Here is a 24,173-nt window from a genome sequence, read left to right as displayed (position 1 = left end):
TGTTCGGGGTGGGGAGAATTTGTGTTTGGGGGGGGGGGTGTTTGGGATGTGGAGGGTTGTGTTCGGGGTGTTGTGTTCGGGGTGGGGGGTGTCTGTCGGCATTAGCATGGTGGTCTGTACTCTGATGTCCCTGTTGAGTAACAGAAAAAAAATGAGGTTTAGGTTAGATATGGAATGAAACGTCTGAGGCGGTTAACGAGATTTTAAGATTTAAAAAATAGAATTTTAAACAATTTGTTCCTTATGTTACTTTTAATGTCTGTAAATGGCTTAAAGTACCGTTCACATCGATTCTGGCAATAAGAATGTATGGATGTAACTGATCTGGTACATAAAGTTTTTGTCCACTCTGGTGATACAACAGGTAGCCTTTATGCTAGGTTAGGCATAAGGACTTATGTAATCAAGGGAGACCACGTAATGATAGTGGATATGGCCATAGAATGTTTTAAAACTATTGGAGTAAAATCAACAATTGAACCTAATGTTTACATTTATTATATGTTCTTTATGCATATTTTCTCTTTATAAAATTTTAGCACATACACACAAATCAATATTTAGACTATAATACTAAAAAGTATATAGTCTTCATCATTGTATAGAGTATAAGGCGATAAATAACGCAATTTAAAATACAAAGGAAAGAAATAAACAGTGCTTAATATTTAAAGCGTTAGGCCTACATACATGTTCTCTTAAATTTTAGCACCATTTTTTTAAAAATATTTTTGCCAAAACAAAATAAATAAAGATTGTTTTCTATTTTCTACGATAGATCCAGACAGAACGATCGGGAAAAAAAAAAGAAATGCCATGTTTTGTTTACTGACGAAATACGATATAGGGCTCGGCAACAACGCTCCGTACTGGGTTTCCCAGATTTCTATCAGGCTATAAATCTGTCAGTGTTTCTTCTGCTCCCCCGTCGCCCGTCAGTCTGCATCCGCGTTCATACGTATTCTCCATCACACCAATTAACCCAGATCTGGTGCCGAATTTGTATTGTGATATTTTTATTATGGAAATAGGGCTAATTTTTAAATCTTATTTTAGAAAACCTAAGAAAGTTTTTTTTCCCCATGATTTACCTTTTGTAGCCCTAATACTTCGTGCTTTAATTTGGATACTTAAACTAATTAATCTAATTTTTAAAAAAAAAAAGGTTTCAATTTTCCAGCTCTGCACAAACAAAACAAGCATTTTTCTATTGAAAAACTATGTGACTTTTTCAATAAATGGTCAAAGAGAGGTAACCAAATTAATGATTTTGGCTGTAATGTCGTACCATCATTTCGTTCCCCTATTCCCGCAAACACCAGCCAATAGAATTGCGTGATGTGAGTGCCGCATAAAATGGCTACCATCCATCAGTGTGTGAAAAGTTCATTGTTCCTTTGCAAAGCTGGTTAGCAAATATATATTGTAATTCGACATTAAACTATTATTTTTAATGTCTCTAACTGTGCATGTGACTTGATTCTTTGCGGTTTCATAATATTTTTGTGGATTATGTACGAACATTATCTGCTTGGATCTACACTGTACAATTTGTTTATTTACCTTACCACCACCGCCACCAACTGCACCGTGTACCAGTAAAAAAAAATCGAAGCCAATGTGTATGCTTTAATCGAAGCGCATGTCTTCACCAAAGTGACATGACTCGATGGATGAAAAAATACTGAAATCTAAAATTCATCTTGACACTGTTCATTTGTAAGTACTAGAAATAGAGACCTAGATCTAGATCTAGAAATAGAATCTCAAATGACAAAAAATGATAATCTGAATCTTAATCTCACACAGACTCTGGCCTTACCACTCTCCACTCACTCTACTACTCTACCTAATTCAGATCTAGATCTAGATCTACCATTTGTACCAACTAGTTTACTAGATATCTAGATTTAGATCTAGATAAGAAAACTATTCTAGAATCTACTAGTCTAGCTAGTAGCTAGATCTCAAATCGGGAGAATGTTTACACCGGTGTCCGATAATGGAATCTTCTTTAAAAAAGGGGTGTTAGGTTACTGGTAGTTAACTAAATACACACATGGCTGGCTAATGTCAATGCTAACCCTATCCCTAACCCCAACCTTGGTCCTACCATACGCCTAACCCTAATTTTTAACCATAAAATTATTAAAATTAGTCGAGATTACAATACTACTAACAACCCAACACCCCTTTTTAAAAGAAGATTCCATTATCGGATACCGGTATCTATAATCATCCCTTACATACTACATACAATCATAAAAAAAGGTAATCTCACGATATAGTATAGGCCTATAGAAATATAATAGATCTAGCATCGGAAATTATCGGGTAATGTTTGTTGAGTTTCTGTAACATTCATTATTGTAAACCATAGTTTATTTGACAGTCGAAATAATAATACAGTCTAGTGCATTAAATTAGGCCCCTAATAATGTAACTTAATTTAAAGTTAAATTGACAGAAAATTAGTAGGCCCTAAATCTAAATATTATTAATAAAGTTGAGTGTTTAAGAAACAAAAAAAAACTTGCAGAAGATTTGCAACAACTAGATCTAGAATCTAATCTAGATCTAGTAAAATAAGTCAAGATGCTTAAATTTCCTAAAGTTAAATAGTAAGAAGAACTAGAACAATGTTAGTAGCAGCAATAATTAGCACATACGCTTAAAATAATTAGGGATACAAAATAATTAGCAAAACAGTAGGCCTATTTAAAATGCAACTAAAATCAATCTATGCACGTTTGTAAACATTTTATGTAGGCCTATTAAAATTAAAAATAATATGGATGCAAATAAATGATAGTTTACACTTTAACTTTAATAGTATTTCCCGTGGTTTCTCTGAATGGTTCGACATACTATGCCATGGTTTTACTGTTTTTTTTACTGCTGTACAATTCCGGAATAATAACTGACGATATATCGTTATATTACCCAAAAAATATAGCCTAACTACCTAACAAAAATCATTGTTGCTTGATTTCATTTTAGAATCTAGATCTAGTTTAAATCCACAATAGCCTATTTTGAAGTATTTTCAGTAGGCCTATAATTATAAGAATGTCCCAATTTTCACTGTTGTTAATGTTACGATTTAAGCAAGATTCTAGATCTATATAGATCTAAACGTTGGTCTTTCTAAATTTTAAATTCAGCTCAATAGACTTAAAATAGACAAATTGCTTGATTAGAAAGTACAGCTGTTTAGTCCTTACCTACCATAGTCCTAACCCTATTATAAAGCTAATACAATTCTAATAACAGCCTAACACACCTATTATCCGAAGAGTCTATTGTCTGACACCAGTAATACCAATAATCCACTATAGGCCTGATTATAATAGGCCTTTTTTTTAAAAAAAAAAGATTAAATTTTAGTAGATATAGACCTGACACCATGGTTAGGTGGTAGAGCATTTAACTGCTATCCCAAAGATCACAAGTTCAATTCGCTTGGTCTGGAAATGAGACTGCAGGACATCCCTGAGTCCATCCAATTAAAGGATGCTGGGCATAGCGCGGACCACACCATCCCGTCATATGCCAAGGTCAAGAAACATTAACTCAATTCATCTGCCTGTAGATACTTAGCCCTATCTATAGTATACTTGTCTTAAGTATACTGCCTTTGGCCTATTGTTTTATTGTAGTAAATATATAGGCTTGTCTGCACCAAATTTGAATAGGCTCTTGTTAGGGCTCAATGAATTCAATGATACGATCCTTCCATGGTGAAAATAAAAATTTATTGAATGTGTTTTAAACAGTAGACTTACTAACTTACTTTAACTTACACTGATAAAATAATAATGTTGCATTAAAGTCATAAGTTTGGCCTTCACAGCAGTCATTATTTTTTATATTATCAGCAAAACAAATAACCTAGAACTTTTCTCTAGCTAGACTTTAACGCTAGGGATTTTTAATCAATGCAAAAAAATTAAATAATAGTAAAACAGTAGGCCCTATAGACTATAGATCTAATATTTAGCCTAAGACCTATTATTAAGATATCATACTTACTTACTTACTTAATCTTCATCACTCCCTGTGGAGTACAGGGCAACAACAAATCTCCACCATTCCACTCTGTCTTGGGCAAGCCACTTTAGTTCATGCCAGGTCTGCCAGTAGCCTGCACTTCTTCTTCCATCTCTCTCCTCCATGTTCCCAGTGGTCTTCCTCTCTTTCCCTTTCCAGGCGAATTCCACTTCAGCGCCATATTGGGGAGTCTTCTTTTGCTCATGCATAGGACATGGCCCAGCCATCTCCTCATTCGAACTACTGAAACAATGTCGTTTAATCCTGTCCTTCGCCATATTTCCTTGTTCGGGACTTTGTCGTCCCACTTTATTCTGAGGATACGTTGGATGGATCTTCTTTCAAAGCCTCTGAGTCAGCTCTCTCTTTTCTTGTTTAGTTTCCATGACTCTGCAGCATAGAGGAGAGAGGTGTACAGAAGGTACATTAGACTTGTAGATCCTTATTTTAGTTCTCTGCTGCAGTGAGGATGATTTCCAGATCTTAGCGAGTCTGTTGAAAGCTTGTGCTGCCATTGCTATTCTGGTGGCAATTTCTTTCTCCATGCTGCCATTTGCTGATATATAGCTGCCGAGGTACTTAAAGTCTTCAACCTGGGAAGCCGTATAGCTCTAGTATCTTCCATAATGATGGGTGGTGGATGCTATCGAACGCTTTCTTGAAATCTATGTAGTTGATGTAGAGAGACGAATTCCACTCCAGGGACTGTTCCACTATAGTGCGCAAGACAAATATTTGGTTATTACATGACCTGTTGACCCTGAAGCCAGCTTGTTCTTGACGAAGGATTCCATCAATTCCCTTCCTCTTTCTTTGTAATAGGACTCTGCAGAAGACTTTTCCTGGTACTGATAGAAGGTTAATGCTTCTCCAGTTCTCACAAACATTAAGGTCGCCCTTTTGGGTAATTTGATGATGATTCCCTGTTTCCAAGAATCTGGGACTTTTTGTTCATTCCATATGTTATTGAAGATCCCTGATAGAGTTTCTGCACCTATTTTTGGGTCTGCCTTTAGCATCCTGGAGCCTTATTGCTTTTTGTTTTTTTGAATAGCTTCTATTATTTCTAAAATTTCTTGTTCTAGGATATCATAAAGGTGCTTGAATTTTCAAAATCTGACCATTCAAACTAAAATAAAATTATCATCTGTTTCTTATAAAACAAAAAGTTTTTTTGCACAACAGTGCTAGGGTATGGACCACATTTTTAATAGTTTTTTCAATAAAAGTCCTGCAAAGGAAGCACTACATTAATCATCAATTATCACTTTTGGCTGTCTCAGACAATTTTCTTGGCAGTCCCCCAAGATTATCCTGCTCTTGTTAGTTGTTTTTCTGCTTTGCACCTCAACGTCTCCCTTGACCTTTCCAGAGGCATCCAGTGATATTTCTGTGATGCGAAGTACTAATTCATTCTTTAAACTAAAGCCTATCCAGCGCCATCTTCTTTGTTAGATTATTTTTGGAATTGCTTCCATTTTCATTTCTCCTTGTAAATTCAGTATTCACTGCTATACAGAAGGACACTAAGGACATTACTTTTGAAAAGTAAAAGTCTGCATTTGGTCTTGTAGGAGATTTTCTTCTATCTCCATTTTTTTTTCCATGACTGCAAAGGCTTGTTTAGCATATTATAAGTTCACAATGATTACTAAACTGGCTAATCTCAGATTAGGTGAAATTAAAACTATTAAAGTCTTTAACATTTTTGTTTCTCTAATAAAAACAAATTTCACACCCTATCTTTGAGTCAAAATACATACCATGATTTTCTTCTTAAAATATCATTCAATATGTTCATAGTCAGCATCAAACATTGAATAGTTAACATAACTTACGATGTTTTTTAATACAGGGACTCAGTTTCAAAGAGTATGGTGTGATTAAACAGGATCTCTTTGATTAGATAATTAATTTGTAAATTTAATGAATGTGATAGCATTTGTATAGCTATTACTCCATGTAATCAAGGTCAAACTTAGCTTTATATTATGTAATATTTTTTAAGTATATTTTTTAGTATATATAATTAATAATTTTACAACTTAAATTAACAAAGCAGCGGAGAAAGATATTTTAGGTAGTTACGTTTCTTAGACCTTTGTACTGTGTTGGTTTGTAACATGCTAATTTTATGAATGTACACCAGTAGTAAAATTCTGGATACTATATTAATAAAAAAGAACAGTATCTGACTAGTATTCCCCACCCCCATCCCCCCTCACATACACCTAGGTCAGTTAACTCCTTCCTGCCCAAAAACTGGAGTAAAACATTAATTTTAACCTACTCACTCCCCCTGCTAACAAATTGACCATAATCCTGTACCTAATCAAAAGGCTATGTTAGGGTTATGCAGGGATAGCAAATATTCTAGATGAAGTAAGGTTTTTTTTTTACACTCACCCTGTTCCCTCCTCATTGGCAGAGTTTAAAACCAAATTTATTTTGTTCTCTGTCAACTCATTTTGTATTTTCCATAAAATGCAGTGTTTCTCACTTTGCAAGTTACACAGTGTTTACACTTGCGACATGTATTCTTTACATGTCTAGGGAAAAAAATTCACAGCAAGTTAATCATTAATATTATATGAAAACATTTTCCTGCTGAACATGTAAACTAATTTGCTGAGCGTTTTTTTCTAGTGTAAACACTGTATAACATTTATTAGGGGTAAATACAGTGGGTAATAATGTCCTGGTTTGTCCATTGTCCTAAACCCATTATTTTATGGTGTTAGCTTTTGTATATAAATAAAGCATTTTTGGATCTGCCCTCGATGTTAAAAGGGTTTGGCTTATAAGTATTTTTGTAATACACTGAGCATGTAGAACAAAAGTTTTTATTTACTTTATGGAACAACAGTTTTTCATGACTCTGAAACTGAGGCTTTAGCTGGAATGATGGTCGCATTTTTAAAAAAAGCAGAGTTTATATACAAAATATGCCAAATAGGAATGTAAAAGATGCTCAGTTGAGTAAAGTTCTCCTGGTTAAAGTGTTTGAGATAAATTGATTGGGTGGTGGAACCTGTAGACATGTATACTAAACATGGGAACAGGGCATTCCCCCTCCCCCGACATTACCCCCCCCCCCCCCCCCCCCCCCCCCACAGACATTGCTTAAGGTACAGCTAGGGTTTAGGGTTAGTGTTATGGTCAAGGTTAGGCTTAAACAAATGTAGAGTTGGTTTTGGTTTTGTGTTAACTTTAAGCCTGACGTGAATGCTTATGTTTTGGTCTTTTTCTTATGATTAGGATTAAGGTAATATATAGGTATAGATTGAGTTAGAGGATTCTAACTTGAGGGGGGGGGGGGTAATGTCCTGTAGCCACTAAACATCTATCAAGTAAAAACAAAGTGATAGACAGTCTGACATTCAGAATAAACACCAAGTAACGTTGCTTATTATTCTTGTTTATTACAGAATCTAGTGTGAAGAAAACAGATACATTTGTCATAAAGTTTCAAAACCATTCTCTATGATGGCTGACCAACAACAACAACAGCAACAACAGAATCTACCTCAGCCTCAACAGCAGCAACAGCCTGTGTCACAACAGCCCACCCCACAACCCCAGGCACAAAACCCACCCCAGCAACAGCCCCAAATGGTGCAGCAGTCAGCACAGCAACAACAACAACATCAACAGCAGCAGGCACTTCAACAGCAGATTCAGCAGCAGACGCGAGTCTCCACTGTAGGGACCCTACCCCTGCAGGGCATGGTTGTCCCCCAGGCCCCCACCCCCCAACCAACCCTCACGGCCGCTGCCAACACCATGCGAGCCCAGAACACGCCCCTCCCCCAGCTTCAAGTCATCAGTCAGCCCATGCACGGACAACCCTACTTCTCACAGTACCAGCCCTTTGTTCTTCAAAATGCCAATGCATTAGGTAATAAATTAATAATATTGATTGTGTAACATTTTTTTAAAAAAAGTACATTATTCTATTAATTCAATGAGTTTTGTAATTTGATTTTTTAATACATCTTTTTTTATAATAGGATATTAATTTCTTTTCCATTAAATTAATTTTTTATACAAGTTTATTAAATAATAAAAAAAAAATTCTGGAGAATATTTTGTGTGAGCATGAGTTGTTCTGATGTTATTCTAAATTTATCTTCTCTGCCTGTTGTACGACAGCCATGCAGATGAATCAGATCAACTTTGCCATGCAGCAGCAGCAACAACAACAACAACAGCAGCAACAACAGCAGCAGCAACAACAGCAAAGAACTGCAACCAGTGCCAACCCTGGCAGCCCAGGTGGAATTCTCTCCCCTACTGCTGCCTCCCAGATGGTAAGTTTCAGCAATTTCTATAGGAACATGATCTATTCATCCATTTATTTAGTTTTTAAATTCTGGGTTTACTATTGGTTAGGTGCTTATTTTTATAATTCAGTTTGTTATTTTTTAAAATAGCATAGGCATATTGAAACAATAAACTAGCTTGTTCCCCTGTTGGTTATATTAGCCGTTTGTCATGTCTAGTTCTCTTTAAGTTAAAATTTAAGGAAACAAATATAAAACTGCTATAATCTTTTAAGTTTTTCTGTTATGATTCAAAATATTTCTTCAAATGTAATTTGTTAGTATTACTAACCCTTGTAAATTGTAACAAATTCTGGATAATTAATTTAGCCTATCATTCATATTAAAAGTTCCCTTTTCAAACCTGACGATCTATAGGGCAAGTGAAATAGAGTTCATTTGTTTCTGTGACCTCGGCTTATGAAGAGATATTGTGGTCAGCACTATGCCCTTCATTCATATTACTCATTGTTAAAGTTGTAGTTCTTAATGTTTCAAGTAGGTGTAAAAAGACCTAAGTCACTAAGTCGAGTTCTCTATTTGTTAATGTAGAAATCTATGTCATGTTCTCCCACTGTTCAGTTGAACTTTGAACCTGCACTGCGACGAGTTCACCCTGACTCCCAGGGGATGTTGCCAGTAAGTATTTGAGCAGGAGCAGGTGACTAACCATCCTGTATTGCACCCAGCTCTGTGCTAGCACTTTGTTTCACTACCAGCTTATGGTTTTTTAAAAACTCTGCTCTCTAAAACAATTCTTGTTTCATGCAAATTTGATCAAACTTTTTAACAGGCTGATTTTTTTTTTAAAGGATGATTAATGCACTAACTTTTTGTGCTATGCTGCTGCTTATATGACATAACTAATGCATATGAGTTGATTTAAAAAATATTAAAATAGTTACTTAATTATTTTTTTGTCTGTTCACTGTCTCTGTTGTAAAAAAAAAATATTTTTAAGTCAGTAAATCATATATTCCTTTTAGTCAAAAGAAGAATTAGGTTTTCTAGTTGAGGCATACGACTAATGTTAATTGTGTGTTGAATATGGACTTAAAATTGTGGTGTAAATTTATCTGGTTTAAACAAAGCTGAAATATAAACAAACATTTGATGATAACAATGTGAAGAAAATGTTCCTTTTGCGATAGTTTAAGGACCTAATTACCCATGCTGCTTCTTTTGTTGATGTTTTGCGAAGCGTGTGTTTTGGATAGAAACACATATTGATCATGTGACAGGTTCTGTGTACCCTGCGTGTTCAATGTCTGTTTGCTTTGTAAAAGATAATGTAGTGTGTGTAAAATCTGTATTAAATGTTACTGTGTTGAAGTATGTTGTAAAAAAATATAGTTTATGTTTACATATTGAACATCTGTGTACAAACATGCTCTTTATCTACGAACTGTGTACATACTTGTTACCTATGAATACCTGTTTCATTTAATGAAACATTTTGTTAGGTGTGTTCAAAACTTGAATTTGTGGATTTTAAAACAGTAACGGCTTTTGTATGTTAACCCTTAAACAAGATTCCTAGTGCATTACAGAGTGTGGTTTGTTTCGTTTCAGATAGCCTGACAAGTTTTTATTTAGCTATTTTATGCTTTTGAAACACTAACCTCAGGCAGAGAAGAATACTATTTTCAGATAATAGTTATGAATGGAATTTTTAACACACATTTATTTTTATTTTTCTGGAAATTAAAAAAAAATTTTTTTTTCAGTTAACCGTAATTGATAACTGTAAATAAGAGACCTTCTTACTTGTTCCTTATCAACCACGTTAATGAAAAAATAATGTATGCTTTGTTTTTGGTGGGTTTATGCCGCTTTTCTTTAAACCAACCTTGTTAATGATAGTGCTGGTAATTATTTGAAGTTAAATACCATATGCTGGGATGGCAAGTATGTTAATAAACGAGTAATTTTATAACTGCTTTTTAGTGGTATTAGTGTTAACCATGTTGCAGCTAATAATTCACATCTAGCTTTCTAACCAGAGTTTTAGTTGGTAGTCAGAAGGTTTGAATCTTTAACATTTTTGGCTGATTCTGCAACACTTGTTAAACAAATTTTATTTAACTCAATCCGTCCCATGAGCCGCGAGATGCGGCTTGGGCCAGCTTCACCGTAGGCCCGCGAGCCGCTAGGTACGGCTCGACACGGCTAGTGTTAGTTTTTTTTTCAAGTCATTTAACATGTAAAAAACCTACATTCTTTAACATAATTCACAATTATTTTTATTTACTACTATAGAAATTTCATTTCTGTTCATTTTGATGTATAATAAATAAATCTGGTTAGAAAAACATAGGAGCTATAATTGTTTAAGTAGGTGAGGGCTGTGTAAAAAAAATTGGGTCTCGCAAATAATGAGGTCAGGAGGTGGAAACGCCTCTGGTATAGAAGGAGTTAAAAGGAGGTTAATGAGAAAATACAATAACCAATTTATCATCATCTTATTCCGTTTGTGCTCAAGATACATGGGGTAGATGAAGTAGAGTTCATATGTTTCATTGACCTTGGCATACAACGGGATAATGTGGTCAGCACTATGCCCAGCCGTCTTTGTTTCCCTAATGTGAGTTAGGTACCCATCAGAGCTGGGTGAACTCAGGGATATTCTACTGATTTGAACCAGGATTTGAACTCGAGACTTTCGGGTTAGCAGTCTAGCTCTCTGCTTCTAGGCCACGCCAATTAAAAACCTGGATATTTTATCTATTTAATCTTGATTAATAGTTTTACATTTTTTGAAAGAAAACTAAACAGTACCATTTAATTAAAATTGAAATAAAAAAGTTAAGTTTTAACAGTTGGGTTGTTTTAGATTATAGACTTTTTCAACAAGAAATTGTTTCTTTGAAAGAAAAACACATTTCCAAACCTATTACTAAGTTTTTAAATTATGAAGGTTATTCAGTTTTCAAATACACTGTAAGGCAATAGTTAAGCTTCTTAACTTCTACTTAATGGACTAAAACACCTCAACCAACGGCTTTGTAAAGCTTTTCATAAATTTCAACGAATTCTTATTGAAATAATGACTAACATCTTTGAAATAAATTTCTCTCTATTGTTGCATATTGCATCTAGTTTGACCCATTTATCTTATAGGTAACACATTTTAGAAAAACAGTTTTTGTTGAAGAACATAGCTTCTGTTGTAATTAATTAAGCTATTGGCATAATTTTATTAATTCCACTGCAAGACGAGAAGTGCATCTGTATATGCAATTAAAATTGTGTGCACATAACTGCTGTTCAGTGTCATCTGGAATATCTTAATCCTGTTTGGTCCTACTTGTTTCTAAAATTACTTCGGTTTGAACTTATAATAATTTTGTCGTTTTAGCCTGTTCCTTAAAAATGTGAAAGTAGATGATTTTTTTTCATAATTTCTGGCCCTTATAAAAAGTAAAGTAAAACATTACAGTTGACATGATGGTCTAATTGACACAGATTGACACAAGTTACCTATTGACACACAGATGTCAGGTTACCTATTGACATACAGATGTCAAGTTACCAATTGACATAGATGTTGGGTTTACCAATTGACACAGAGATATCAGGTGACTAAATGATCATGATATCAAGATACCCATAAAAAACATGTAATGAAAATGACTCTTCTATCACCAGCCCACCCACATGTCCCTGGGAAACGGCAACAACCTGATTTCTGGCACCATGCAGGGCATGCTGACCCAGGGAGCTGTCTCCAACACCAGCACCAAGGGTCAGGGCAATGGCACCAAAGGTCAGGCAGGTCAAGGCCAGAGCAACACTGCTGCCATAGCTTCCATGGTTGCCAAGCAACAGACAGTGCTGCCAGCCCAGCAGAATGCAGCAGCCCCCATGGTTCTGGGCCAGATTGGTGTTTTCTCCAGTCAAGCTAATCCCAACCTGGCCAATAATTTTGTCCCGCAGGTAAATGACTTTTCTTTTACAGGTTAGTTTAATTTGACTTGATTTAGTCCTCTCAGCTCCTTATGGAACATAGGGCCTCTACCATTTCCTTCCATTTCATCCGATCCCCGGCGCTAGTTCAATTTAGTGATTATCAAACCATCTATATTTTTTAAAAAAACATTTTGTTAAAAATCTTCTTTAATATTATACATGTATTTTTGTATGAAAACTTCTAGTTTTTACTAAGAGTTCCCTATATAGGCATAAAGCATGAATGGATTAAGCTGGGATGGAGTCCCTGGTTAAAAATTGTATAAAAAGGGTTACTTGTTGAAAATATTTTAAATATTTTTAGACCAATAAATGTCTTTATTTATACTAGAATTACTACAAAAAAGATGCATGTTTATTTTCTTATTTTTAGTGCATTTAAAACTTTTTTATAGGTATCAGCAAGGTTTTGTAGAAAATGGTTGCAATCATTTTATTTTAAGTGCTTAACTTGCATAAAATCTATTCATGGACTAATAATCGTACACTTTTGTTGTACAAAGTTTAATTGGTTTAAAGTGTACAATTACAATATTAACCACTTAACATGTTCTTATCAATTCCTAACCAAATTCCATTTTTTAACAAAACTCCACTTTTTTGTCAAATTGTTAACAAAATCCCACCATTTTTCTCCACTTACCGTAGTGTACAGTAAGCACGCACCAAGGTGGAATTCGTTTGAACCAAACCCAGATGGTCAACAGCGCCGGTCAGATCATCACCTCCCAGCCCATGCAGAACATACTGACCAGTCAGGCCATCATGCAGGCCATGGCCAACTTGCAGATGCAGCAGGGAATTCCCATAGCCACGGCCCCTGGCCATCAGCAGATTATCAATCAAGGCCAGTCTCAGATGCCAGTGAGTCTCAGATTATTCGTTAAATATTATTAGGTGGTTGTTTAGTGGTAAAATTATTTGTTAAATATTATTAGGTGGTTGTTTAGTGGTAAATAAAATGTATAAAAGTTTACTTATTACAAAGTTTCGGGATTGGTGGGGGGTGAAAGAAAAAATACCTGGTGTAATGTTTGCTTAGGTAACATAAATAGTTCACTGAACTTATTTTGTTTAGTGCCATATACAATACATCTTGTTTACTTAAATAAGTGGGTTTCAATATGTAAAATGGTTTCCGTTGTTTACTTACTTTTTTTTATTGTATTGCCATGGTAACAATAGGGGCCATATTTAATTTTCCTCAAAATACTATGACTCAAATTGTATTGCTCTTTACTTGTTTAAGTTAGATTTTAAAATTAGAAATACTCACAAATGTATTCGAAATATTCATTAATACTCAAATGCTAGAAAATCATGTAAAGTTTAAAAAAAAAAATTGAGAATGTAAATTGAGTAAAAATATTTTTATCAGATTAAAAAGACATTCAATGAAATAATTGCTCATTGATCTAGTTTAAAAAAAAATATTTTTGCTAGATTGAAGTTTCATTTTAGCAACACCTTGCAAGCTAAAGTGTAAACTTGTTTTTGTTAACAATATTAATATTTTTTAAAATTAATTAGCCAAATTTTATTTTTCAGACCATATTTGCGGGTCAGAACTTCTTGATCCGTACACCAGGCACCATCCAGCAGCAGCCCATCACAGTGACCAGCATGCAAGCCTTCACTGGCATGAAACCTCAGCAGCAACCAGTACAACAACAGCAGACTGGGAAGGTACTGCCACTATTTATATGGCATAAATATATAGAAATTTATACAATTCTTGCAACTTTCACAGAGATCATTTATTATACTGAATACAGTAACTACTTCCACTATCTCTTGAGTTTTGAACAGCATCAATATCTAGAAGTTTATACAATCCCTTGAATTTTTCACATAGATCATTTATTGAACTGAATACAGTAACTACTGACACGATCTCTTGAGTTTTGAACAGCATCAATATCTAGAAATTTATACTCTTGCAATTTTTCACAGAGATCATTTATTGAACTGAATAACTGTACTGCCACTATTTCTAGTTTTGAACACTGTCAATATCTTGAAATATATACAAGCCCTTGAATTTTTCAGAGATCATTTATTGAACTAAATGCAATAACTACTGCCACTATTTCTAGAGTTTTGACGCTATCATTATCTAGAAATTTGTACAATCCCTTGAAGTTTTTCACAGAGATCATTTATTGAACTGAATACAGTAATTATATCTAGAATGTTTACATTGACCACATCCAGAATCATTAATAGCTGCCATAACTAAAAAAAATCAATATATTTTAAGCTGCTATCAAATCTAATACTGTATGCAGAAATATCTGAAACAATATTTAGTGACCATATATCTAAAATGGGTCAAACTGAGTGTGTATATATATGGACCATACCTAAATATTTATATCCTGAAGAGTATTTAGGTTGCAAAATAAATGTGATTTTGAAAACTATCTTTAATATGGGTGAAAGAAACTTTTTTTTTTAATTTCAGCAAACCAATGCCTCTGGGAAAGTGATGCTACCCTCTGTCCCTCGCAGCCCAGTCACTGCCAAAATACAACCCAACGTCTCCCAGCAGGCCAAGCTCAGTGTCCCGGCTGTTCAGAGAACGCCCAAGTCCAGGCCCAAAGCCCAGCCTAAAACTGCCACCTGCACGGCCACCGTGTTCCCCTCTGCCCAGTCCAAGTCTGGCATCCTGTCCAGCACGGTGACCACCACCACGTCCTCCACCACCACTCTGGTCGTCTCACTACCCACCGCCACCGCGCCCATCGTTTCATCTTCAGCTGTCACTCCTCTCATCTCTGACGCCAAGGATTCCAAACAACCCATGCCAGCCATCCCCCAGCTAAACACCCAGGCCTTGACAGCCAAGGTGCCACCAGATCCTCCTGAAGTTAAGGTTCGTTGAGTCCTTTAACCCTAACCCAAATAATCCAAGGCTGGTAAAAAAGAAAGCAGCTACTAATCTTAAAATATATTTTTTAAATTATTAGCTTTAAGCTGTTTTTCTACCTCCAGGCTGTCAAGAAGCCCAATCAACATTGATGAGTTGTCTGACCTGAGTCAGGGGAGATAAAAGTTATCTCCCATCATATAAAAATACATTTCCTAATAAATTTTTTTTTTAAATTATTTTTTTCCAGTTTGAAGTAAACAAGGTACAGACGCCCACAACAACCGACTCATCATCACTCAGAGAAAAGATCAAAGCCACTGTGGCCTCCTCCACCGTGACCACCAGCATCTCCCCCCACACGGGCAACAAGCCCAGCACCCCCGTCAGTGGTGGCGCCACCCTCCCTCCTGTCAGACACCACCCAGACCAGGCGCTGAAAGTCACCATAGACAACATCACCATGGAAGAAAAACCAGTGGTGCATGACATGGCCAAACAGGCCAGCATGATTGACCCTGTGGCCATGGATGCGGCCGGCTTGACCACTCTGATCAAAGAGACGAAGCCCCTGACAGTGCTGGAGCCATCCCATCACCCACCTGTTATAGAGAAACAGAGAGCCATCGTCAAGCCACAGATACTCACACACTACATAGAAGGTTTTATTATACAGGAGGGACCTGAGCCTTTCCCGGTGAGAACATCTTTGGTTACTTTTTAAACTGCTAGACTAGTAGGTATTTTTTAAACTGCTAGACTAGTAGATATTTTTTAAACTGCCAGACTGGAGGGTTTCAAACTGCTAGGCTGGAGGGTTTTAAACTGCTAGGCTAGTGGGTGTTAGAAAGTGCTAGGCTAGTGGTTTTTATTCTGCTAGACTAGTTGCTACATTCTGTTCTGCTAGACTAGTTAAATGCAAAGATATTTTTAATGAGTTGTTTCCAACCCACAACACAAATATTATTTTTAAAAATGTTTAACTGCAAGACCGCTATTATAATTATAATAATATTTTAAAAGTTTCTTCGTTAAATTTCCCACAAATGTTTTAATTGTTCTTTTTTTGTTTTGTCTGCAACTCCAGGTGTTAGAGAAGTAAATAATGTTTATATATATAGTGATACTAATTCATTTTCTTCTTCACTCTTCATTGCAATAATTGAAGGGGATTTCCTCCAACACAATTATTACACGTCAGCTTCTTGAGCCCCCTTAAATCTATTACCAACTTGTATATCACAAGAGGCTAGTTTAATATAAACTTTAACAATGAAACCTCCCTTTTATGCCCAGGTTCAGCAGTCTACCCTGTTACAAGAGTTTATACCAAAAGGCTAGTTTAATACAAACTTTAACAATGAAACCTCCCTTTTATGCCCAGGTTCAGCAGTCTACCCTGTTACAAGAGTTTATACCACATAAGGCCAGTTTAATACAAACTTTAACAATGAAATCTCCCTTTTTGCCCAGGTTCAGCAGTCTACCCTGTTACAAGAGTTTATACCACATAAGGCCAGTTTAATACAAACTTTAACAATGAAACCTCCCTTTTTGCCCAGGTTCAGCAGTCTACCCTGTTACAAGAGTTTATACCACCAAAGGCCAGTTTAATAAAAACTTTAACAATGAAACCTCCCTTTATGCCCAGGTTCAGCAGTCTACCCTGTTACAAGAGTTTATACCACCAAAGGCCAGTTTAATCAAAACTTTAACAATGAAACCTCCCTTTTATGCCCAGGTTCAGCAGTCTACCCTGTTACAAGAGTTTATACCACCAAAGGCCAGTTTAATACAAACTTTAACAATGAAACCTCCCTTTTTGCCCAGGTTCAGCAGTCTACCCTGTTACAAGAGTTTATACCACCAAAGGCCAGTTTAATCAAAACTGTAACAATGAAACCTCCCTTTTATGCCCAGGTTCAGCAGTCTACCCTGTTACAAGAGTTTATACCACATAAGGCCAGTTTAATCAAAACTTTAACAATGAAACCTCCCTTTATGTCTAGGTTCAGCAGTCTACACTGTTACAAGAGTTTATACCACCAAAGGCCAGTTTAATACAAACTTTAACAATGAAACCTCCCTTTTTGCCCAGGTTCAGCAGTCTACCCTGTTGCAAGAGTTTATACCAAAAGGCTAGTTTAATACAAACTTTAACAATGAAACCTCCCTTTTTGCCCAGGTTCAGCAGTCTACCCTGTTACAAGAGTTTATACCAAAAGGCCAGTTTAATCAAAACTTTAACAATGAAACCTCCCTTTTATGCCCAGGTTCAGCAGTCTACCCTGTTACAAGAGTTTATACCACCAAAGGCCAGTTTAATACAAACTTTAACAATGAAATCTCCCTTTTTGCCCAGGTTCAGCAGTCTACCCTGTTGCAAGAGTTTATACCAAAAGGCTAGTTTAATACAAACTTTAACAATGAAACCTCCCTTTTTGCCCAGGTTCAGCAGTCTACCCTGTTACAAGAGTTTATACCAAAAGGCCAGTTTAATCAAAACTTTAACAATGAAACCTCCCTTTTATGCCCAGGTTCAGCAGTCTACCCTGTTACAAGAGTTTATACCACCAAAAGCCAGTTTGCAGCAGGTGAAGGAGTCTGAGGAGGAAGCCACCAGCTATGATGATGAACCACCCACTCTTCTCAGTCAAGTGGATGGTGAGTTTGGGATCATCTTTAAAACTTACTTCCAGGCATCTCATTATCTTCACACAAATCATCTTTAAAACTTGCCACCACCTGCACACAAATCATCTTTAAAACTTGCCACCACCTGCACACAAATCATCTTTAAAACTTGCAAGCACCTGCACACAAATCATCTTTAAAACTTGCCACCACCTGCACACAAATCATCTTTAAAACTTGCAAGCACCTGCACACAAATCATCTTTAAAACTTGCCACCACCTGCACACAAATCATCTTTAAAACTTGCAAGCACCTGCACACAAATCATCTTTAAAACTTGCCACCACCTGCACACAAATCATCTTTAAAACTTGCAAGCACCTGCACACAAATCATCTTTAAAACTTGCAAGCACCTGCACACAAATCATCTTTAAAACTTGCAAGCACCTGCACACAAATCATCTTTAAAACTTGCAACCACCTGCACACAAATCATCTTTAAAACTTGCAAGCACCTCATTATCCACACACCGTTATCTACACACAGACCACTTCAGTTTATTGAAATCCAGCTATCACAATTTATGATTTATTGTTAACACTTTTATTGTGGCTTTTGAAAAAGAAGTAAAGCTGGAGTAGAGTTTCTCTTTTTGTGACCATATAAAGGGACTATATGGTCAGCAATATGCTCAGCTGACATGCATCTAGATTAATTAACACTAAATATTATGTGTCAACTTTTTATGCTCTTTATCGACTACAAGACAGCAGTTGTTTGATTTTGGAGTTTTCTCTACTAGATCAAGATAGGATGTTGTCCCCAGCTAACAAGCCTCATCTGCCCATGGTTGGAACTTGGAACTTCTTTTATGCTTTACCTACCTGAAAATTCAGACCCCTATTAATTGTTTCCCCAGTTAATTTGATGTTTTTTCTATCTAAAATGTGTGCATGTTTCCAATTATTGTTTGATTTGCCTCCTTCTGCCATTCAGCTCACCTGTGTTTTATGTTCTCACTTCACCTGTCTTTACCACCTGTGTTTAATCTCCCCAGCTCACCTGTGTATAATCTCCTCAGCCCACCTGAGTTTAATCTCCTCACCTCACCTGTGTTTAATCTCTTCAACTCACCTGTGTTTAATCTCAGCTCACCTGTGTTTAATCTCAGCTCACCTGTGTTTAATCTCAGCTCACCTGTGTTTAATCTCAGCTCACCTGTGTTTAATCTCAGCTCACCTGTGTTTAATCTCAGCTCACCTGTGTTTAATCTCCCCAGCTCACCTGTGTTTAATCTCAGCTCACCTGTGTTTAATCTCAGCTCACCTGTGTTTAATCTCCTCAGCTCACCTGTGTTTAATCTCCTCAGCTCACCTGTGTTTAATCTCCCCAGCTCACCTGTGTTTAATCTCAGCTCACCTGTGTTTAATCTCAGCTCACCTGTGTTTAATCTCCCCAGCCCACCTGTCCAGCACACAGCTCCTCAGCCACATTCCCCAAAACGCCAACGAGCAGGAACAGAAATCTTCCATCAAGGTCCTCAAGTGTGAGCTGTGCCAGAAAGTGGCGCCAGCCTCCACATTCAACAACTCTCGCAGGTTCTGTTCCCTCACCTGCTCCAAGCGACATAGTGTCAGTCATTCCAGACGTGTGGGTCTGTTAAAATCTAGAGGTCAGTCAACTTTATTCCTGGTATAGATGACTTTGTATTATTTTAATTTTATCAGTCACTTTTTTGTGTTGGCCAATCTGGTTAGTAGGTAGAGCATATCATTGGTAACTCCAAAAGTCCTAAGTTCAGATCCCAGGAGAGAGAACTTCAAAATCAAACAAAAACTACCTTATAGGCTGTTCTTGGGTGAACAAAGATTAGAAAAGCAAAACCATATTGTATTTAGAAAAGAAAGCTGAAGTTGAGAGTCAATGGGCTATATGACATAACTTGTTGACATGGAATTCTTAATTGGGTTGGAGGAAATCACCTTCAATGTTAACAATTAAAAACAAAGTCACTTTATATTCCAAGTGTGTCTACTGAATCATCATATATAAAGTTACATTAAAACATTGGAAACCAATTAAACCTCAATTCTTTACTTTGTTTTGCTGACAGCTTAGCTATAAGTTGCAATGAGAGAGGGGGGGGATACATTTTTATGAGACAGTTGAAATGTTTTGTTCATAGTGGGTCGTGAACATATCAGACTAAATAGCTAATAAATTACCTTAGCATTGTGTACGTTTATGTATTGGCCTGCTGCTGATATTGTCCAAAGATTATTCTCAGATTAGATAAATATACTGATTCATGTTTGATTATCTTTTTCTCATTGAAATGACCTAGAATTTTTTTATAATTCCTTCCGTAAACTGTGTAGGTACCTCCCGTAAAAGAAAACATATTCTGGCACGTAAGAACTGGCGTGTCAGCAAGGGTGGCAGGCTTTCTTACGCCCTGGCATCCAACAACAGTAGCAGTAACCATGACAACAATGAAGATAGCAACACAGCTGTAAGTTATGGTTGTTTTAAGTGAGATGTGTTCATAGCAACTGCTGATTCACATTTTCTTATTTGAATGTACAGTAATACCTCTAACATTGTGGTAGTGTCTTTATGTGAGATGTCTTTGTAGCAACTACTGGTTCACTGTACAGTAATATCCCTAATATTATCAGTTACTTTACTGTAGAAGGCAACAAAAATAAATTGTTGTAGCATTTTATATCGTTTAAAGCTAAATAAATACTTCAGACATTCCCTCACTCAGTTACAAACTACATAAAAAAAAATTTTAAATAATTAACTAGAGTATATACAAACTGTATCACAAACATGTGAAATAACTAAATGAAAGAAACAAGTGATTAAATTAGTGAGGTATTACTGTATCTAACACAACATTGCATTGAGCAGTATTCTGTTTATACATATATATTTTTTTGCTATGACACTGTTGTCTGTGTGTTCCCCAGCCTGTGGGGGATGAGATGAGCAGCTCTAACAGTGCCCAGGACACCAGCTCCTCTGCTGCCTCACCCTCCAGGTCTCAAGATTTTGAGATGGACGTCGACGCTAACATTCCAAGAACTGACCCAGGGAAATGGACGGTATGAACTTGTATTCCTCTGTATTCTGGTAGACTAAGTTTTTAGAAAGGGAAGTACAGATGTTTTTTTTAAAAGATTGGACTGAGGTATTTTCAATTTTAATACTTTAAACGTGGTTACATAATTTTTTCTGCCTTTGAAAAATGTATGCGGGAGCAGAACTTTACCACTGTCATTTAAAGATAGGCTTTGATAGACTTACTTGACTTGACTTAGGCCTCTTTACCTTTTATGGAACATAGAGCCTCCACCATTTCCTTCCATTTTGTCCGATACCTGGCTATTAATTTCGCAATCCCCCAAAACATCCCTGTTGGCTTCACTTCTGATGTCGTAGACCTTTACTACATATTCTAAAGGGGTGTGCCCCACCCCCCCCCCCCCCCCCCCAAAGCCATTATGTGCTGATAGTTTTCTATTTGTCTGATGTTTTAATTTATAAAAAAAAAGTTAGCATTTGTTTTCATCAAGTTTTGAATTGTGTTCCTCAGGTGACTGAAGTCTATGACTTCATCCAGTCCATGCCAGGGTGTCGTGAATACGCTGAAGAGTTCAGGTCCCAGGAGATTGACGGCCAGGCCTTACTCTTGCTAAAAGAAGACCATCTCATGACTGCCATGAATATTAAACTGGGGCCAGCGTTAAAGATCTGTTCCAAGATTAATTCTCTTAAATCTGACAACACACCGTCATAGCAAATCTTACCTCCGCTGTTTTCATTTCGATAGCGATGATGCCTGGATTTTTCTGGAACACACTTAAGTGATAGAGGTATACCTGGAGAAATCGTCAGGTGGATGTGTAAATAGTCATTCTGTTTAAATTAGTTACAATCATAATTCATTGCGTTATTCACTGCCTCAACTGGATTACTGACTTGCTGTTTACTGGAAGTGTGAACTGTGTTGTGACTATCAAGATTCTAGTTGTGAACAATTTGTGCAACTCATAATGTGAAAACTTTTTTTTTAAATATTTATTCATGTGTTCCTGTAAAGCTAATGTACATTTTTTTTTTCTTGTTGGTTGCATTGTTTTTAAAAACTTGTTTTGTTTCATTGTTGGAAACATTTTTAAGAATTATATTTTTTTAATTACCCTGCCCATGATGGTAAGATTATTGGTTGAAAATGTTAAATTTTTACAAACACATTTGATTTATTGGAACCTACTTGAGATATTTTGGCACAATATTAAAACTTATATATTAACACTGCCCTTATATAGACCTTTATTTATTTCTCTATTCATGCCCATTAGATTTCCCCTTTTTTGGGATCTGATAATTAACCCTTATCTGCTGAGAGTTTGTTGCAGAAAGTTAACATGTTACACTAGTTAAATTCTATAATTCAGGACATTTTGTATAGACTATTAGCAATAATTATATTTCTTTAACTATTCATTTAAATAGATATTAAATTAGCTACTTTTTTTTTTAAGAAGTATAAACAGCATCTTCATATATATTGCGATTATAAAAATGCATTTACAAGAAAAAGCGGTAATAGTGAATTCCTTGTAGTTTTTTTATAAAGTTAGTTTTCATGCAATCAATTGCTCAAAATTAAAATGATACAGTATAAAACATTTGTCAGTAATAGTTGACTTTTTGGTGATTATATTGCAACCCAAAAAATATATATGGGTTTTTGACATTTTTGAAAAGCCTCAAGAAATTTTTCGAAGTTAGTATGGAAAAAAAGTGAAGTAAATGCATATTTTACATTGTGCCTAAGGTTTTAATTTGCATAATTTTAACTTATCTTGGTAAACATTTGATTCATGAATGAAATGGTTCTGTATATATGTCAAACCTGTTTTTTTTTAATCCGCCAATCTCAGGCCACATGTCCCTGTTAACTTACAAATTATGCAGATTACTTGTTGTCTTTGTATCAGGATATTTTTTAACTGGCTTGCCAGGCCAAACTGGCAAGCTAGACCAAACTCACTTGCCAGGTCAGACATTTTTACTAGTGTGTAAAGCCAGACTGTACATAGTGTATATATTTTTTTTTAACATTTTGTTCTTGACCCATGTTGGGTAACTCAATACATCATCTCTGGTCTTAACTAGGTCCTGCCCAGATATTGAAAAATAATTCTTGGACCCAGGCTAACATCAAGAAATGTTCTTAAAGAGGTGGTTATTTGTGTATGTTGTGAAGCTTGTTTTTAAAGACACTTTTGTTAGCCCCTGGGAGTGTTAGCAAGTTACATGTCCTGAATCTCTTGTTTAATGGAAGCTTTACCAGGTCCACTTGCCAAATGTTTTTTTTTGTTTTGTTTTTTTATTGTATGTAACAAGTAAACAATTCTCAATTCAATTTTTTATTTTTTTTATTTTTGTGTGTGTGTGTGTCAAAGGACAACCCAAACACTATCTAGTTCTAGTGCTAAGATTAAAAAAAATTAGTACCTATGTGTTCAATACAAAAAACACCTTAAAAATGTCATAAGTTTTTTTACAAAGGTTAAAATTAATTAATAGGACTAGCTGTGAAACATCCCCTAATCCACCAAACTCTGACAAGTACTTGACTTAGGACAGTAACAGCATCTGGCCCTACAAAGCCTTCACAGAAATATCTTTTATGTATAGTCCATCTAGTCTACAACAAGGGTACATTTTTTTAGTAAGTTAATTTAAAGAAGCTTGATATGAAATACTCAAATTAGAATTTTTTTAAAGAACATAAGAAAAGACTTTTTTTTTTTAGCTCTAACAACATTTAAAGTCTTACTGGTGCCAAAATTTGATATGTGAGTCGTTGATTAATCACTCAAACAATTAAGTTCTGTGTATTGTCAGTTACATAGTTTCAATTCCTACTGAAACTTGATATTATATGCCAATAGTCTGCGGAATAATTAAACTTTTGCTGCCATTTAATTAATTAAAGAAAGAATTTGAATATCAAGCTAAAATAATTTTATTTTCAAAAATATATTAAAGTTAATTTATTCTAAGAAATTAAGCTTTATAATTATATTCCCAGAATTAATTCAAGGTAAATGATGTTATTCAAATAAATAATGTGAAAGTTAAAAAATTTAATTCCAAGAAATAATTTCCATTAAGGTTAATTAATTTTATTCAAAGAAATAATTTGTGAAAATGAAAATTTAATGCCAAGAAAAAATTCCATAAATTAATTTTAATTCAAAGAAATAATTTGTATAAGTTAAAAAAAATGTAATCTAGGCCTAC

At 35.5% G+C, this 24,173-nt stretch overlaps 1 protein-coding gene across 1 annotated transcript; it reads left to right on the top strand.

The window, feature by feature from the left end:
* The first annotated feature begins 1,384 nt into the window (after positions 1 to 1,384).
* Positions 1,385 to 23,516, top strand: LOC131929214 (polyhomeotic-like protein 2). The gene is made up of 13 exons (XM_059285334.1): positions 1,385 to 1,719; positions 7,479 to 7,948; positions 8,203 to 8,360; positions 12,021 to 12,308; positions 12,990 to 13,205; positions 13,890 to 14,027; positions 14,806 to 15,216; positions 15,461 to 15,907; positions 17,748 to 17,874; positions 19,309 to 19,521; positions 20,228 to 20,361; positions 20,825 to 20,959; positions 21,451 to 23,516. The coding sequence occupies exons 2-13, from the start codon at positions 7,534 to 7,536 to the stop codon at positions 21,652 to 21,654; spliced, it is 2,886 nt and encodes a 961-aa protein (XP_059141317.1). The 5' UTR covers positions 1,385 to 1,719; positions 7,479 to 7,533; the 3' UTR covers positions 21,655 to 23,516.
* The last annotated feature ends 657 nt before the right edge of the window (positions 23,517 to 24,173 follow it).

Source organism: Physella acuta, unplaced genomic scaffold, assembly GCF_028476545.2.
Source record: "Physella acuta isolate Inbredline_101_S28 unplaced genomic scaffold, ASM2847654v3 ptg001600l, whole genome shotgun sequence".
Lineage (NCBI taxonomy): Eukaryota > Metazoa > Mollusca > Gastropoda > Physidae > Physella > Physella acuta.
The sequence above is the reverse complement of the archived record's forward strand: the minus strand, read 5'-3'. Positions and strand labels throughout refer to the sequence as shown.